General features: G+C 32.8%; 1 protein-coding gene across 1 annotated transcript in view; it reads right to left on the bottom strand.

Moving 5' to 3' along the window:
• Nucleotides 1-18,772, bottom strand: part of LOC125057639 (probable chitinase 10) — a 94,732-nt gene that overhangs the window by 24,467 nt on the left and 51,493 nt on the right. The window contains exon 5 of the mRNA XM_047661414.1: nt 15,279-15,458. Coding sequence (XP_047517370.1) covers nt 15,279-15,458 — 180 coding nt within the window. The remainder of the gene's footprint in view (nt 1-15,278; nt 15,459-18,772) is intronic.

The raw sequence follows: 18,772 nt of genomic DNA on the forward strand, positions 1-18,772 counted from the left end.
ACAGATATACTCGACAAGTTAGGACATTCTGTTTACTTCACTACTTTAGATCTCGCCTCTGGATTCCACCAAATCGAACTCGAATCAAACGATATTCCTAAAACTGCCTTTAATACTCCGTATGGACATTATGAATTTTTAAGAATGCCATTTGGATTAAAGAATGCTCCAGCAACTTTTCAACGTGCTATGGATAGCGTACTCTATGGATTACAAGGTGAACGTTGCTTTGTCTTCTTAGATGACATAGTAGTCTTCGCCTCTAGTTTACAAGAACACGAACAAAAGCTATACGAAGTCTTCAATCGACTTAGGAAAAATGGCTTAAAAGTTCAACCAGATAAGTGTGAATTCCTTAGGAAAGAAGTAGCCTATCTAGGGCATATAATTTCTAGCGAAGGTGTAAAACCTAATCCTGATAAAGTTCACGCAGTCGATAATTTTCCAGTTCCCAAATCATGCAAAGACATCAAGTCTTTCCTTGGCCTAACCGGCTATTATCGCCGTTTCATTTCTAATTTTAGTAGTCTAACAAAACCTTTAACTAGTCTCCTTAAGAAAGATGTTCCTTTTGTTTGGGGTGAAACTCAACAATCAGCCTTTGAAGAATGCAAACATCTCCTTACCAATCCTCCTATTTTACAATATCCTGATTTTACTAAAGAATTTATTTTAACAACAGACGCTTCTCTTCATGCGATTGGCGCTGTTTTATCGCAAGGGCAAATAGGTAAAGATCTACCTATTGCGTATGCATCACGTACTCTCAACAAAGCAGAATCAAATTATTCCACCATTGAACGTGAATTATTAGCCATAGTTTGGGCTGTTAAGCATTTTCGTCCCTATTTATTTGGTAGAAAGTTCAAGATCGTTACCGATCATAAACCATTAACATGGCTTTTCTCTATAAAAGACCCTGGAAGTCGTCTCGTTCGCTGGCGTCTCAAACTCGAAGAATATGAATACGAAGTAATTTATAAAGCTGGTAAAAATAATACTAATGCCGACGCACTCTCTAGGCCTTCAATTCTTAACACAAATACTATTGACTTAACTTGTGACAAAAATACTGATAAGAACGAAATCGATTCTCACGACGACTATTTACAATTAAACTATCAACACTTTACAGAAATTTCAGATTATAGTTTCGACACTCCAAATCTACATATTTCACCAGATAAGCTGTTAGACGAACGACATAAAGACATATTTATTGCTATTTCTTGTGACACTTCCGATAAGAACAATCTTTACAACGAAGCTATTTCAATGTGTTCTCAAGTGGAACCATTTCTAAAAAAGTCTAAAGCACTCTACGAAACTGACTTATTGGTTTCCAACAAAAAACAAAACATTTACTTTAACTATTCTCGACCCTTATATTTCGATCCTTGGGATTCTGAAAGCTATTTTAAGTCACTTCTTAGCTGTTTACAGAATAACGATTTGAAATCACTTTACGTACCTGACTTAAAAGATGACGCAACTTGTAAATTAAAAGGCAATGAACAACTACATATTACATCTTATTTAGCAGACATTTATAATTGTAAGATTACTATCTGTGAAAACAAAGTGAAGACTCCTAATCCTGAAGATATTCCTTCTATTTTAAAATCTTTTCATGATGACCCTTTGTCTGGTCACCGTGGTATAGTTGAAACCACACGAAAAATAAGATCAGAGTATTTTTGGAAAGGTATGACCGACACTATTAAAAATTACATTGACAAATGTCAAATTTGCCAACGGAGTAAGATACAAAGAAAAACTTATAAAGCTCCAATGGTAATAACTTCATCATCCACTGAACCTTTTGAACGTGTCTCTATCGACTTAGTTTCTTATTCGGAAGTAACCCATGACTCTAATAAGTACATCTTAACCTTACAAGATGATTTAACAAGGTTTGTACAAGCTTATCCTATTGTAGATAAACAAGCAATTACCGTAGCAAAGACTCTATTAATCTTCTGTCAACATTACGGCGTTCCCAAACGATTTCACTCAGATCAAGGAACAGAATTTGTAAATAGCATCATAAAACAATTAATGAAATTGTTAGGTTCAAATCATACATTGAGCACAGCTTACCACCCTCAAAGTAATGGTTCTATAGAACGTTTCCATGCTACTCTTAGAGATCATATACGATCGTATCATAAGAAAAATAATTGCAATTGGGATCAAATAATTCCTTTCGCAGTTATATGTCATAACACAGCAGTTAATCAATCATTGGGTTTCACGCCTCATGAATTACTTTTTGGGTATAAACCTCGATCACTCTACTCTCTAAAAGAATTAAACGAATATACAACCTGTGATTATTTACATGATCTTAATGAACGACTCAAAGTTTCTCGTGACGTTGCTTTACGTAACTTACAAGCGATGAAGGAAAAAGCTAAAGAACGTTATGATAAAAATATTAGAAACATCGCTAAGTATAACGTAGGCGATTACGTAATGCTCAAGGTGCCTAACCCTAATAACTTAGATTCGAAATGGGAAGGTCCTTATCTTATTGTCAGAATAGGATTCAATGAAAATTACATTATCAGAAAGAATGGAAGAAACCAAATAGTGCATGCAAATCGTTTAAGACCATCGCACGAATCATAAATTATTTAGAATAATTATCGTTACTAGATTTTTTTTTACAAACCAATTTTAATTCTATTTCAGTTTACCAATTGCTATGGCATTTCCCAATACTATATCCGACGGAGAGGAGAATCCTAATTATATACATTCGTTTTATACACACATGAATAATCCTTATTTTAGTTTTATCATATGTTCTATAATAAAAAAATTATTTTACATTATACTATACAAAATTTATATAATTATAAAGAAAATAGTTACAAATAGGTTTAATTCTAATTAGAATTCTGAATAGGTCGTAGTCTAATTCTTGAATATTATTATATTTCTTTCAATATTATATTTTACAAAATAGTTATTTCCATATTTCAGGTACTCCACAACCTTTGTTGTCGGGGATACCCACATACAAAATATACCTTCAAACTCAGGACTATATTATGAAGAAGTTGGTGAAGTTCTAGTGTCGGAAAGTTCTTGGAAACTCATTATATATAGAGATATCGAACCATTATTCTTATCGAGGGATTCTCTAAAACGATTAGTAAATAGTTATAATTTTATAATCAAACAAAATTCTAATTTACCTAACGTCGATACTACCAGTTCTTTTATTAAATTAAGTATTATGAATATAGACTCAAGGTTGGATGAATTTCAATATTACACAAGCGACAAGCGTTTCAAGCGCGAACTTATAGACGGTCTAAGCTCAGTTCTAAAATGGCTCATTGGTACACCAGACGCAAAAGATGCCGAATACTATAATGAATGTATAGATCTCTTAGAAAAGCAACAAATTTCTACGAATGATATTTTAAAACAACAACTCCAAATTCTTTCTTCAACCATTACTAACTTTAACAATACCATTTTAAAAATTTCATACGATGAACACATGATCAATGAAAATTTAATGAAAATTAACTCCTATATTAACTCAACGAATACTTTACTTTTTAATCTCAGTGTATCTGAACAGATCTCAACTGTTTCTATACAAATTCTAGAACTCGTCACGTCTCTAGAAAAACAAATTGATGATATCTTTGCGAGCATTTTATTTATTAAATCGGGAGCAGTTCATCCTTCGGTCATATCGTCAGTAAGTCTTTACAAAGAATTATTAGCATCAAGTCATGCTAGAACATCAGGTAACCTAGTGGCAACCGTGAGTCTTCAAAACATTCATAAAATTCTAAACTCTGCCACAATTACATCATATATTTATATGAACAAAATTATATATATATTAAATTTTCCTTTAGTCAAAAATGACATATTTACCTTATACCATTTAATTTCAATTCCTATAAAACATCCTGAGTCCTCCTTATATTCCACAATCCTACCTGAGCACATGTATCTTGCTATCAGCAAAAACAGTCAACGCTACCTGACGACGAACTCCGTGGATAAGTGTCATGAATTCTCTCCAAACCTTCATGTATGCAGTAAGGTCACAATCTTCAACTCAAACGCACAACCAATCTGCGAAGTCTCCATCTTGCTGACGAATTCTAAAGACATACCTCAAAACTGCGAGGTATCCACATTCTCTGCGCATTTCAACACATTTCATCCATTAAAAAATAACAAATGGATTTTCATACTTTCGAAGAAAAAAAATAAAAATATGTTTATTATGGAACGTAAGATACATGTATCACTTATTCCACGTCATTAAATTTGAAGGCATCCCTACTCATCGGCAAAGAAGACAGAGGGTGTAGGCCGAGAGAAAAAGCCGGCGTAAAAAACTCTCGGTACTCTTTTAAAACAGCAAATCATCAAACAAAACTTATTTATAACAAATATCGCAAATTAATTAGAAGTAGCCTGTCTAGCACTAGTCCCAGGCCCTTTTATCAATTAGATAATCGTTGACTTTATAGTAAGCCTTTTTACACAGCTTTTCTTTAATACATTTCTTAAATTTATTGAAAGGCAGTGATAAAAGAGCTTCTGGGATTTTATTAAAGAAGAGTATCCCTTTCCCCAAAAAAGAATTACTAACTTTAGATAGTCTAGTACGGGGAAATTGCAGCCTGCGTTTGTTCCGTGTATTAACATTGTGCGTATGTTCTATTCTAGTAAACTTATCACTATTTTTGTATACATACATAATATTTTCATAAATATATTGCGAGGGAAAGGTAAGTATATTAATTTCCTTGAATTTATCTCTAAGAGATTCCCTACATTTTAAATTATAGATTGCACGAATAGCCCTCTTCTGCAGGATGAAAATAGTTTCGACAACAATTCGAATTACATATGCTATGGAATGCAACGGAAAAACTACACATGGCGAAATATTTGGACACGGAATAATTCTGCTACAACCTGCATGCAAATTTTATACACCAATGGTTACACTCATCGCTGAAGACTCGAAATCGAAAAACATAAGTCATCCCATTGTTACTGTCGACGTGGAAAATCGCTGCATCGAAGGAACTCCAGATCTTTATAATCCAAGACTCGTACCTATCCAAATTAACGATGTTTCCTTAGACTCTCTCAATACTATTAAAGACGAGATCAAACATCACTCTAAAATACTAAATCAAGACAAATATATCATTCAAGAACATCCATACAATTTCACTCTAATGAGTTTATCACTTGGATCAGTCCTTCTTATTTATACTCTTTACAAGTTTTGCAATTGTTGCAACCTCTTCAAATACTTTTACCCAAGAAGAAACCCTCACGAACAAGGATGCATTCAAATATTTAATAATTGCTTCGACCAATCCCGAAGACGACAACAAATAGAAATCCCGATGTCTACATACAATACGACGACGACGACGACGGCTTGCATCAGCTCGGACGACGAGGAAGAGGACGCCCAACAAACTTCTTCAAAAAGTTCACGCCAACAGGCGCAACCTTTATTTTAAGGGGGGAGGTGTTATGTGGTCCCCACTATATTATTAAACTTTCAACTGTTATTTTTTGCCTTGTATAAGTTTAACCATATGTTCATGTAGTGATAAGTTATAGTTAAGTACCTAATGACATTGTTTGTTCCCCTAATGTATCCCTACTCCTACCCAAACCTTTAAGTACCAAATCCCGATCCTTTCAAAGACACTTCTATTCCATATTCGAACTCCAACGTTAGTTTTTGTAAACATAATTTTAAATAAAGTTTGTTAGTTTTAAAAACAAGTTTTAGTCACTGCCTCATAACAAGCGCCACTAATTTATTTTTATTTATGTTACCATTGCATTATATGTATATTCTTAGAATCCAATAATAATACAACGGTAAATGTTGCTTTTTAATGACCAATTAAGTTTCCGTGACATTTAATTTGAATACAAAAAATCATTTATTCATATAGGTAACAAAACGTCAAAAAATAAATATATATGAAATGCTTCTAATTTTTAATTTACTGCCAGTTCTCAAGGGCGTATAACGGAAGAGAAGATCTGGCAATAAACTCTCCACCACTCTTTTTGTTTTTGTTTTACACAATGTTTGTAAGAAGGAAACGTGGTGTAATGGTTGTACCATTACACCATGTTTCACATGACATCTTAAGTAATTAATAATAATAAAATAAATTAAAAACAAAGATTTGTTGTAATAGCTGATAACGCGTTGGTGTTGCTTTAGGTTTCAGGAGTAAGATTCAGATCTCGACTCTGAATTAGCACTACATATGAATCATCTGTCAAAAAGGTCAAATCACTCTACCAAAACACTTGAATTGAATACTTTATATGAAACTTAAATGCGATAAATTAAATAAATCACACTTGGCCTTTTATGATGAAATAAATGATTCACGATAGCTATGAATGAATATTCATTTGTTATGAATATAATAAAAAGCTTCTAAAACAATAAAACATAAAGATGAGCAAAGTGATAATGAGGCCACGAAGTCGTGCAAAATAAAACAGTCTTCATCTTGCAAATGTCAGGGTCGATGTGAATTTGTATAGATATTTATTTTAATTGTCAAATGTTAGTCATAATATTTGTGTTGCTTTGTATTTCGCAGATTAGCATAAAATATTGTTCCGTTACAATTACAAAGAGGAAATTAAAATTTTAAATTGAACTAATTACATTCTATTAATGATTTGTGTGAAACATTATAATTAATATTAATTTTATAACGTAATAATATATTTTAATAAATGAAAAATCAATCGGTGGCGCTACAACTTCTTTAGGTTTAGGATTGTTAATCTGTTTCATGATTATTTGTCAATTTAATAGGCAAGAACCTACGACCTCAGGGATGAGATTCGCACGCTGAAGCCACTGAGCCAACACTGCTCTATATATTTAAATAATGTAATAAAATAATATAAGAATTGACTATGATATGACTTATATTTTAATATAATATATAGCTTCTATGTAAAATCCTACCTTAAGATAAATTTGCAGGCTATTATGTATGGCAGAATATGCGAAGTTTAAATTGTATCACCATCGTATTTTTGTACCATAAAAAAGTTATACACACTTGTCATTGATGCATGTACTGTGTGTTATTTGTCTGTATGTTTCGTTAGTGTGCCTTTTAAAAATAATTCAAACAAAATAAATAATAATTTTTCAAACACTTCTTATGGTTTTCGCTTTTAAAATAAAAATATGAAGTGCTGCACACATACCATTCAGGCACGATACGATGATTTTTATCGCAATTACAGAAAATCGTGGTCCAATTTACTGCTAGAACTTAAGCGATTGATACAGATTGTTTGTGATGACGTCAGCTTTGATCATATAGAATAATTAAGCCTTTCGTATGTGCTGACTGTTTTAATGAGCCTCTACATTGTTGGACAACTGTGGCAAAGGATATTTATCGTGCCATTTATAATATACAGAAAAAAAGTTCTTGCGTTCAAAGTAGATACACTTGTCAGAAGTGAAACTTCTTTGGCAAACTAATTTTTACTCTTGTTCATATTTATACAAACTTTAAATTTCCGAGACTTAGAGGGAAAAAGGAAGATATGTTAGGAATTTAATGAATTTAATTGTCATTAAAATATTAAAAGTGTCGAAAATTAATACAAATAATAAATTAATTTTTTTTCTTCGATAATAAAAACACGTGGTATTTTAATTAACAATTCGTCATTTGAGATTTCAATAAATTATTTTACATAAAATATACTAATATTTTTTACATTATCTTTACGAAATTTTAATTTTAAAAATAGAATTTCTAAAAGGTAATTCACACTTCTCACTCTCTCTCAATCGGTCTCAATCGCTCTCTCCCTCTTCTTCGACAAAAACGCTGCACATCTAAGCGTTAAAATGAATCATTTTAGCTTAAAAACTCCTTGCAAATATTGTATTGGCCTAATTAATATCAGGTCCTCCGCCTGCTGGAAAAGACAGCATTTGGCAGGAGGTGAAGTGCTGTAAGTTTCTTGCCCAGATACTTGAATTGCAGAGCCAGCGGAGTGAGTGAGTAATTATTAACAAAGTTGAACATATAGGGAAAATTATATACGAGTTAATACTATATAAGTAAGAGTGACATAGTACCCCATATATTGCCATACAGCCTTATATTGTGAAAAAAATATCATTACAAAGGTAGGTTACTCAGAAAATCTTACAAATAAGTTAATGCCAAATTAATGTTATATATTTAATTAATAAAGAGCCATTTCTAGAATAAGCAGCCTCAACAATTTCGAAGTGCAAAGCTTTAGACTCGTGTAGTCGAGCCCCAAATACTAGTTTCGAGAACTAAGTTCCGAACAAGGTATTAACTTAACTAGCAGTCTCATGATTAATTCTTTGTTTAACAAGGTTGTGTGAGGGAATGAGCGACTAGTATTGGCCTCGGTGTCGCTTACTACCTTCAATACTTAATGATTAGCCTGATTACACTGAAGTATTTTTTATGTAATAGGAGGCAAATGGGCAGGAGGCTCAGCTGATGTTAAGTGTTACCGCCGCCAAAGGACACTCACATTGCCAGAAGGCTCGCAAGTGTGTTGCCGGCCTATCAAGATTTGGTACGCTCTTTTCTTGAAGGACCTCACACAGGGACATTCCTGACTAGATTCTTTCGAGGTACAGACAAGAAGAAGTATTAATTAGTTGAAAACATACATCAAAAGAAAATTTTGCCATAAAAAGCTAGTAGTATTAGTATATGTGTGTGGGAATGTATGTGTATTATATCACTCATGAACACGAACATCCGTGGGAAATAAAAATAAAATATTTTGAGTATATGATCATTCTCCGTTAAATTTTTACGGTTTTGGTTATGTCCAAAGAGAATTTAAAAGTAAAAAAGTATACTAATTGCCTCTTTTTATGATTATATCTTGATAATGCCGGAGACTTTCACCGGCGACTATCTCCAAGCGGTAGTACACAATCCCCAGTTTTAAACTTGATTAATTATTTAGCCTTTTTTTTTTAATAAATGCGTACATGTCTGCCTTCATAGGGCACGCGAAACATGACAACAGTTTTGTAAATCTTAAGTTCTAAATAAGAAATTTTATGTATAATTATAATCTAAATATATGCGGGTAGTTATAGATCAAAATCTACAAACAAGTTGCACATTAATGAGATATTTAGCGTAATAACAAATATATTAAAATTAAATACTACAAAACCTCAATCTAATATTAGCTAGTCAAAGAATTTGTTAATTTTACTCCTAAAAAATATATTGCTGCTGGAATACAGATTATGCCTGTTGCGTCATTGCGCAAATTTTTAATCAGGCGCAACTTTAAATTATTATTGTAAGATGGGGCGACGTGCCATCACTTCTAATTGTACTTGGCTTGAATAATACATTTTATACAAGAAGTCTATTTTGTCATTCCCTAAAGAATGATATGATATGCCACTTACGCATAGATATTTTTCATGTCTTTTATTCAAATGCCCGCTCTATAAGTGATCTAAATCTCCTAATAACAAAGTTTATTAGTACTTTTTATGGTAAAATTATGCGTATTTCACGGATTAATAAAAAAGCACAGTCAGTATACCTAATTAATAATACTGTTCGCGGAAAGCCATAATATTTGGTTATGATATATGTATAATATCCTAACGCGGCGTTACTGACATACATTACATATTTGTCATAATAAAGCCAGTTGGCCAGTGTTAAAGCTTGGCTATGCTAGGAAGTGACGGGGCCTGGAGTGCAAAGGCTGGTCTTGAGCGGTCATGATTGAGCTCTATGTCAGATATAAGCCCTTGGCGAACCCCGAGGGCTCATCTTAAGGGCGTGTTTTGTCGTGTTTTTAGTGGGTATTAGGGTGGGAATTTTTCATTTATTTTATGTTTAAGTTTAATGAAACATAGGAGCCGTGTTGGCCTAGTGGTTTCAGCATGCGACTCTCATCCCTAAGGTCGTAGGTTCGATCCCCGGTTGTGCACCAATGGGATTTATTTTTATGCGCACATTTAACATTCGCTCGAACGGTGAAGGAAAACATCGTGAGGAAACCGGCTTGCCTTAGACCCAAAAAGTCGACGGCGTGCATCAAGCGCAGAAAGCTGATCACCTACTTGCCTATTAGATGAATAAATGATCATGAAACCCTTACAGAAAACTGAGGCCCAGACCTAAAAAGATTGTAGCGCCATTGATTTTTTTAAATGAAATATTTTGACTGTTATATAGGAAAAAACGATGTCTAAATTCATCAATTGATTTACTTATTAATCAACAGATGGCGTTGTGCATGTATGAAACGCGATAACATAACGCCGTCATAGAAGTTATGTAGAACATTTGTTCTGTATTGTAATATAAATCCCTCTCATTGATGAAACAAAATAGTAGTTTATCTAGTCTGTGGAGTGTCATTTCGTACGTTAGATTATTTTCATTCATACAACATGCCACAGTAGCGATATATGCCAAATTTGCTCGCTTCTAGTACTCGTGGACTTTATTCTGCAGTCATTATTAATATGTATGTGTTGTGACATCCATAACTTGAAGGAAACCGGCTTATAAGTTAATTATAATATTTTTTTGTTTATCATTTATGTGGCTTTGCACGGAAATACGGTTAAGTATTTGAAATAAATTAATGATTTATTCTAGCAATGGTATTGCGAATAAAATATGTAAACCTTTAAGTTATTATTCTAATCAAAAAATATTTGCTGTCAGTTATTATATTTAAATAGTTTAAGAACTATTAAACGAGTTATAAATTATTTATTGAAACAGCCAAAAACGTATCGATAACGAGCCGTTAATTTACACTCAAGTTACTTAAGTCATTAAGAATTTCATAATTGCTAAAAATATTTCACGTTTTTTTTTTAATGTTACAGGAGGCAAACGGGCAGGAGAGTCATCTGATGTTAATTGAATGCCGCCCATGGACACTCGCACTGCCAGAAGGCTCGCAAGCGCGCTGCCGGCCTTTTAAGAATTGGTACACTCTTCTCTTGATTTTCTTTTACATTAATTTTAAATTGGCATTTATATTAATATAAACAAAGATTTATATTTAAAAAGAATCGTGTTTATTTTTCAATTGATGTAAATAAAATCTGATTGCAGTTGTAATCTAATGAATTAACAAGAATTTAAAAATAACGACATCTTAACAGCTGTTAAACGAATGCGTAATGATTAATTATGTATTTATACAGGTACGGGGTTATAAATCGTTTGAATAATTAGAAATAATGTATTATAATTAGTGTGTTTAATCAGGTTCCCCATGTGTTGTCTTTCAAGTTTGTAATATGTTACGAAAGGACATAATTGCGTTAAGGCATCGTTAGAATAGCTGCGTTACGAATATTGGCAAGTTTAACCTTACTTTTAAATGATAACAAAAAAATGTGTACTGCGGTGCTTAGAGCTAATAAAAGACCAAGAAATAACATTTACATAATTATTATGACATATAAAAAACAGTACTATTATAATACCCGCTACCCGATAGGATTTTACTGCGTAATCAAAAGAGAAATATACTAAATTAAAAACACGTTTTAAGTACTTTTTGGTTAAATAATATTTTGAAACTTATATGGGACGGGCTTTGGTATGGTATGCTTCTTGTGTGGGCAAGTTAGCCTGACTTAAGCAAGCGGAAATTAATAAACGGCTCAAATATAAGATTCTTTCCACCAACTTCGATTTTGTTCATTTGAATTAGATACTCTTGGACCGTGGGGTTTACGTGGGGTTTACAGGCGTGAATAAAAGATTTAAGTTGGCGCATGGTACATAGTACCGGTGACCCCAGAGCTGGTGCTTTCCTCGCTCAACGAATAAGTATCGCAATACATCGAGAAAATTGCCAGTGTTAAAGATACACTGCTATATGGACCAAACTTTTAAAATTTATTTAAATTTTATTTTTATTATTACTTTGTAGGTTAAGAAAATTGAAAATACTGTATATTTGATTGTTAAGTTTAGAATGTTAACAATTATTAAAGTTGTGTGAACCGATCTTTTGTTGAGCGTAAAGCATTCAACGTTTGGTCTATTACCAAAGGTTGAATGGTATGAATCGGATAATATATGAGCAAATACTTATAATGACGATTGTGGCATTCAAACCGCATGTGATATGAAGAAACCTTACATTACGAGGCTTCGTGTCGGCAGGACTGACGCAACGTGTGCTGTGTTTTGATGAGATTGACCCTTGTCCTTAACGAACATGCCTTGCAAATATACGAAAATTGACTACAGAATTACTTTGATAGGGATTTAGATTTACTGAAAATGTATACTACGATAATTAGTCAAAATGTAAATAAAATCTAAGTTAATTAAGCGTAGATATACATTTCAAAACTACAATTAGCCCTCAGAGCTTTGTTAGAGCTTGATAGTGGGAGCTAATCGAAAGAAAAGAGTACCACTTCTTAAAAAGCCGGCTTCGGAGCCTTCTGGCAATGAGCCTCTTTGCTTATTGTTATTATATTTTTATATATGTAACAGGCGACATATGTAAAAATAAGCGTGTATATATCTAAACAGTACTATGTATATATGTTTAGACCAAGTGTTAATTACAAACATATGATTTTTTGATTGATAAAAAGCTAGCCAACGCTCGGCACACTGGTACATTGGTTAAAACAAACACAAAATACAATTTTTAATGTGACAAGCACTTAAAGGCAAACGTGACTTACATGAAGATATCATACAAATATTAATCAAAAGAATTATTAATCAAAACGAACATTACAAAAAAAAACAATTACTAATCAAAAAAATTTAAATTACAAAAAACTAAACAAAACTCGATTTTATAGTGTGAGGGGAGCAACTATGGATATCCAGACTTAGCTCGTTTATATATGAATGAATAAAAATTACTAGGACCCAGTTTTAATAAGAATGTTTAGTTATTACTTTGACTCTTCGGGATTTAAAATTCTGCATGTTTTTGATGGGACAGAAGGCCAACGAGTAGGCTGGTCGCTTTAAATAAAGGAATAGTACCCATGGACACTTGCAGCGCAGGGGGCTAGCGGGTGTGTTGTCGACCTTTTAGGGAATGGTACGGTCTTTTCTTTAAGGCTTCTAAGTCGTATTCGTTAGCCTCTACAAAGAGGTGGTCCAGAGAGTGCCTTGTTGCGTTGTGTTGTGGAATCTGTCTGTTTGTGTATGGTCATGAAAATATCAGTTTCGGGTTGTGTTAAGTATTATACTTTTAACATAGTATGTAAAAAAATCTTATACTTCCTTTTATAGTCAATTTTGTATTCAGTTTATCGATATCGATGTAAATGGATCAGCACTAATGGATGTCAGGTGAGCGCGACCCTTTTATCGATTTTGCGATCGTTGCTTTTTGATAGGAAATAGAATTATGTAAGGAAGGCGCAGTGCTGACGTCAGATGCAGCTATCGATAAAATATTTGATTAAGCTCGCTTTGACCCTCGCTAGTGATGTACTCGTTGCAGATATAATTGAATACAGGTATGTAAAAATTAGGTCAATTTTAACTAGAATTTTGTGTTATAAATAATTTATCGATATATTATTGTAAAATGAACGGAGATATTGTGTAGAAGAAGGTATACATATAAAGCCATTAGCTACCATGTCTAGGTCTGAGATTTCTGTATCTGTTTGATCGTTTTTTTTTCTGAATAGGCAAGTTTGTGATGTGTCTGAGCCTGACACACGCCGTCGACTTTTTTACCTAGTTGGTTTCCTTACAATATTTTGCCTAGAGCGAGAGTTAAATGCACACTTATAAACAAAAGTTTATTAATATATGAGATACGAACGCACGATTTAAGCGTTCAGAATCGTACGCTCGAGCCACTAGTCCAACACAGCTCGTAAAATGTTTGGTTTTATTACAATAATAACACCTTATTTACAATAAGACAAGTAAAATTAAATAAATGAAGACAAAGCGGTCTTACTGCTGAAAGCAGTTTCTTCCAGATTGTACTCTATTATGTCATTCTAACCGTTGGGTGATGTGACTCTATAGATTTTTTTTGCGCATACTCAAGAGGACAATTAACATTATTTATTTGAAATTTTGTTATAAACAAAAACACAAAGAAATTAATTAGATATGAAGTTTTTCCAGGCCGCACGTTAAAGTGCCAAACTTACTAGTTTTATGAATAACATAAAAAATGGATACAATTAAAAAAACCAAGAAATGTGTTATCGATAAAAATAACCCCATCATTATGGCAGCAGGTGCAACCACTGGCAGTCTATCGATACTGCAAGCGTGCAATATTTCTGTTTAGTTATTTCAATAGAAATCTGTTTAGAATATTTTATGAGTTACAATTTATACGAATGTATGGGAATATGGTAAAACACGATTAATTTATATCTCTGTGGTTCTTTTTCATTATTTATTTATTTTAACCATCTGCAATCAGCTTCTTGGCTTGCTTTATTTGGCTTGTTCTGATATACAAATATAGGAGCTATGAATACACTGTATAGTATTACATACTTTTCGTCGCCATTTTGATGCGTACAATAAATAATTTTATATCTACCAACATCTAATAAAAATTTATATGTATTTTTTTTCCTTGCATTATTAATTACAATGGCAAAGGATTAATTATCGAACGGTTCTGATTGCTAGGTATAAAAAAATATTATATTAATAGTACACGTATCTATCATATCAGTTGTTCCTAAGTTTGTGTCACATTTATTTAAGTCTAGCACTGTTTTCTAGATACTAGTGTAAATTGTTTACATGACATAAATTACAATGACATTTCAATAAATTATTAAGTTAGTCTGCAAGTCTTGAAAGAATTCTGGTTAATTTTTATTTACTGGCAATACTCGCTTTACCGGCCAAGAAGAAGTATGTGGCAGTGTAAGTATAAGGCAAAGGTGACCTGACGTTGAACAGTGCGCCATAATTTATATGAAAGGGGATGCCTTATTACTTCAAGTTCTCGGCTTTTTCGTAAATAAGAACCATCTTTATTATCAATGAAGAAGATGTTTAGTTTAATAAGAAAGTACAGTCCACCCAGTACGTCTCTTCTTTTTGCCATATCAAAGGTACTTGACGTAATAATTTCTATATAACACTTACAATTTCATAGTACTGTTGCACAAGAAGAATATTTTTCGTTGCTGCAAAGAACAGGTTAAAACAGGTGTTTAGTATGAACCTTACCTTTTAAGAACAGCACAAAGTTCTTCTTGTCATCACTACCCTTGGGGTACTCCCAGTCCACGTCCAGCCCATCGAAGTTCCTGTCCCGAAGGTACGGGATAGCTGAGTAGATGAACGTCTGTCTGGAGTACCGGGTCGCTGACATCTCCTTGAATTTCTGAGTACCGAAGGACCAGCCACCTGGGAAGAAAGATATCTGTTAATTTAATTAAAAAAAAAAACTTATAATAGAAGTACCATAAGAAACTCAGGATCCCCATCAGCGCGTCGACACACATTTTTTTTTCTACATGTGTCTTCACTAAGATACACGATCTAGCCTAACTTAAGACTAACCTAATTTACTAATAAGGATTTTTAACATAAGAAAGTGTCCAATAACACTACTTACAGTCTCTATTAAAGGGAAGACACTCTGTTCTTAATACTAACGTGTACTAAGACTAATTCACTAGTTCAAATGATTTTGTCCTTTACAGTATTCTCACTAGGCCCGTGGTGTCAAGGAGTAGAATAGCCTCGACATTCACGTGATGGTGGAGCCTATGTTCGTGGGCTCCAGCAGTCTTTTTTATTAATGTGGCGACGCGCTCTACATTAAGGTAGATACATAATATGATCTTCCCAAAAACAGTATTTTGTCTAATATTATAACCAGTTCTTTGAATTTATGACAAAAATTTTAAGGTAGTTTTTTATAGCATAAAAACGCGCCTACGCGATTCCCAAAAAGAGCAATCATCGCCCATGGATATTATTTAGTGCGTGCATTGCCAGCCTTTGTGGGAGTCTCCAAGTGTGGTTGAGAACATATAATTTGCTGTAGTAAAGCGTCATTGATGTCGTCAAATCAAATCAATCATTTATTCATATAGGTAACACAGTGTACACTTATGAACGTCAAAAAGGAAATATAAATATAATTAAATGCTACTAATTTTAGTTGCTGCCGATGGCGTTGCTGTTAATAACTGACCATAATGTTTAATGTTCAAAGAACTTTATTTCTCATTACAAAAAATGTATTTTTATTTACATGAGAAATTTAACATGTATATACGAACCACCATTATATTAGCACATTTGAAAAGTTAAATTTATGTGGATAACATAATAAATTCGCGTTAATATCATATATAAGTTTTGCCATAGACTATTTTTGTGTTTAATATTAAGGTATAATAATTGGACCAAATATTCGCATTGCAAAGGAATTTTTCCTACGCCTGAGAAAATTGATTAAGTATTAACAATACATTTTCACAATCAATTACATAGTTCATATTGTTGCATATGCAGTTTTTATTGATACTATTAAATAAGGAAAATGCTTGTACGTGGGAACTGGGGTACTAGTGATGGAATTTATATCATACTTTTAGTATGTATTTACTATGATAATTTAATGTATGATAATATTAATATATGAAATTTTACTATACACCTTTATACAAGACTTCATTACGTACACTGGTAACTTTATTATTATTTTTTTCTACTTAGTATTTATTACTCTTCATCTGATGTTAAGTGGTACAACCGTGCGATTTATTAAAATATTGGTAACCATGGTAACAGCAGTAGTGTTGGCCTAGTGGCTTCAGAGTGCGATTCTCATCCCTGAGGTCTTAGGCTCGATCCGCGGCTGTGCACCAATGAACTTTCTTTCAATGTGACGTACGGTGAAGGAAAACCTCGTGTGGAAACCGGCTTGTCGACGGCGTGTCAGGCACAGGAGGCTGATCATCTACTTGCCTATTAGATTAACAAATCGTGAAACAGATACAGAAATCTGAGGCCTAGGCCTAAAAAGATTGTAGTGCCACTGATTTATTGATTTTATTCTTAACCATGATAACAAATAAGGTACCACCCACCGTTTATTATAAAGCATAAGCTCCGTTCATAAAGGAACAATAAAAACGTATTATTTAAAAATAATACTAGTAAATAATAATAGTGACTATTACTTCTTTCATTTCCCTAATAACTATTATTTTATTATGATATATGTATCTGTAATAATATGTCAGGAAGTGCTCTAGGGTTGCGTTAGAAAGTTTTTTATATAACGAGTCAAGCAATTAATCTTATGTAAGTGGAATTGTCAGGTTGTCTCGTTAAACAAAACATTGCGCATAATGTCACTTTCTACTTGGCGTATTCATGTCAATATTGTATTTGAAGATTTATCTACTGAATTTGTAGATTTTGAATCTTATTTATTGAAATTAACATTTAGAATTACAGTCCTGAACACAGATAATGATAATTGTGTCACTGTCAATATTGACAGTTGTTAAACTTTCAAATTAAAATACAGACTATGTTTTAGCTCGAACGGAACAGAACACATCGAAATTGTGAGGACTGGGTTGTCATATACATAATGTGTCAATCACTACAATTTATCACGTAAAGAATGGAAATGTAATAGAAAAAAGGGTGCGTGTACTTATGTACGTGCGTAAGAAGTTTACTTCTTTGGCATTATTAAAAATAGCTTTTGATTGCATGCAAATAATTAATTACAATTAAATAATCAAAGACTGGAAAAGGAGTCATTATAGTCAATAAGGTTTAGTTTACATTTGAAAAATTAAATAAATAAATATTTACAATAATTATTTTAATTCTCTTACATTAAGTGTAACATAATTGTGAAGCGGCTGAAAAAAATAAAGCATGCAAATACAGGGGTCTGGGCTCAGAATATGATTTTGTCCCATTCGGTGTCGAGACCCTTGGTCCGTGGGGTCCTAGCGCTTTAAGGCTTTTTAAAGAAATTTCAAAAAGGTTAGTCGACATCACAGGAGACCGAAGATCTGGCAGCTACCTCGGACAAAGAATTAGTCTAGCAATTCAAAGGGGGAACGCTGCCAGTATCTTCGGAACCTTGCCTAAAGGGACTCCTTTTAATGATATATTTTAGTTTATGTTAAGTTTAGTTATTTATTTCAATGTATATTATTTTATTATTAGTTTTATGTGTCTATAGTTACTACCAAAGTGTAAATAAACTTTAACATAAATTCTATTATTATTCGAATGTTATTTTTAAATTATGTCCAATGCCGTAGCATCTTCCGTGGGCAACTTCATTCTGTTAATATTGTGTCACGCGCATCATAAAATTTCACTGTCATCAATTTTTCATAACGCGCCTAAATAAGTATAACTTCAAAAATATATCTGCTCCAATTGGGACTTTACATTTTCCTAAGAAGACTAAATTAATATTATGTTAGCATCATATAAAAATATAATTAAAATATACATACAAAATATACACGTTTACGTAAATCGCGTGTTCGAAATAATTGCCTTTATTAAGCGTATTATCATCAAACAAAAACGGTATTGTGAATCAATTATTTTCATTTGAATTCGAGAGTTTCCGGAATATTTCCGGTCGGTGTTTGTACAAGGTGAATTATTTCTACATGGCTGGACAAGTGGAAGTGATGATGCTAATTACTGTTTGATGTTGGCAT

Source organism: Pieris napi, chromosome 17 (genome assembly GCF_905475465.1).
Source record: "Pieris napi chromosome 17, ilPieNapi1.2, whole genome shotgun sequence".
Classification (NCBI taxonomy): domain Eukaryota; kingdom Metazoa; phylum Arthropoda; class Insecta; order Lepidoptera; family Pieridae; genus Pieris; species Pieris napi.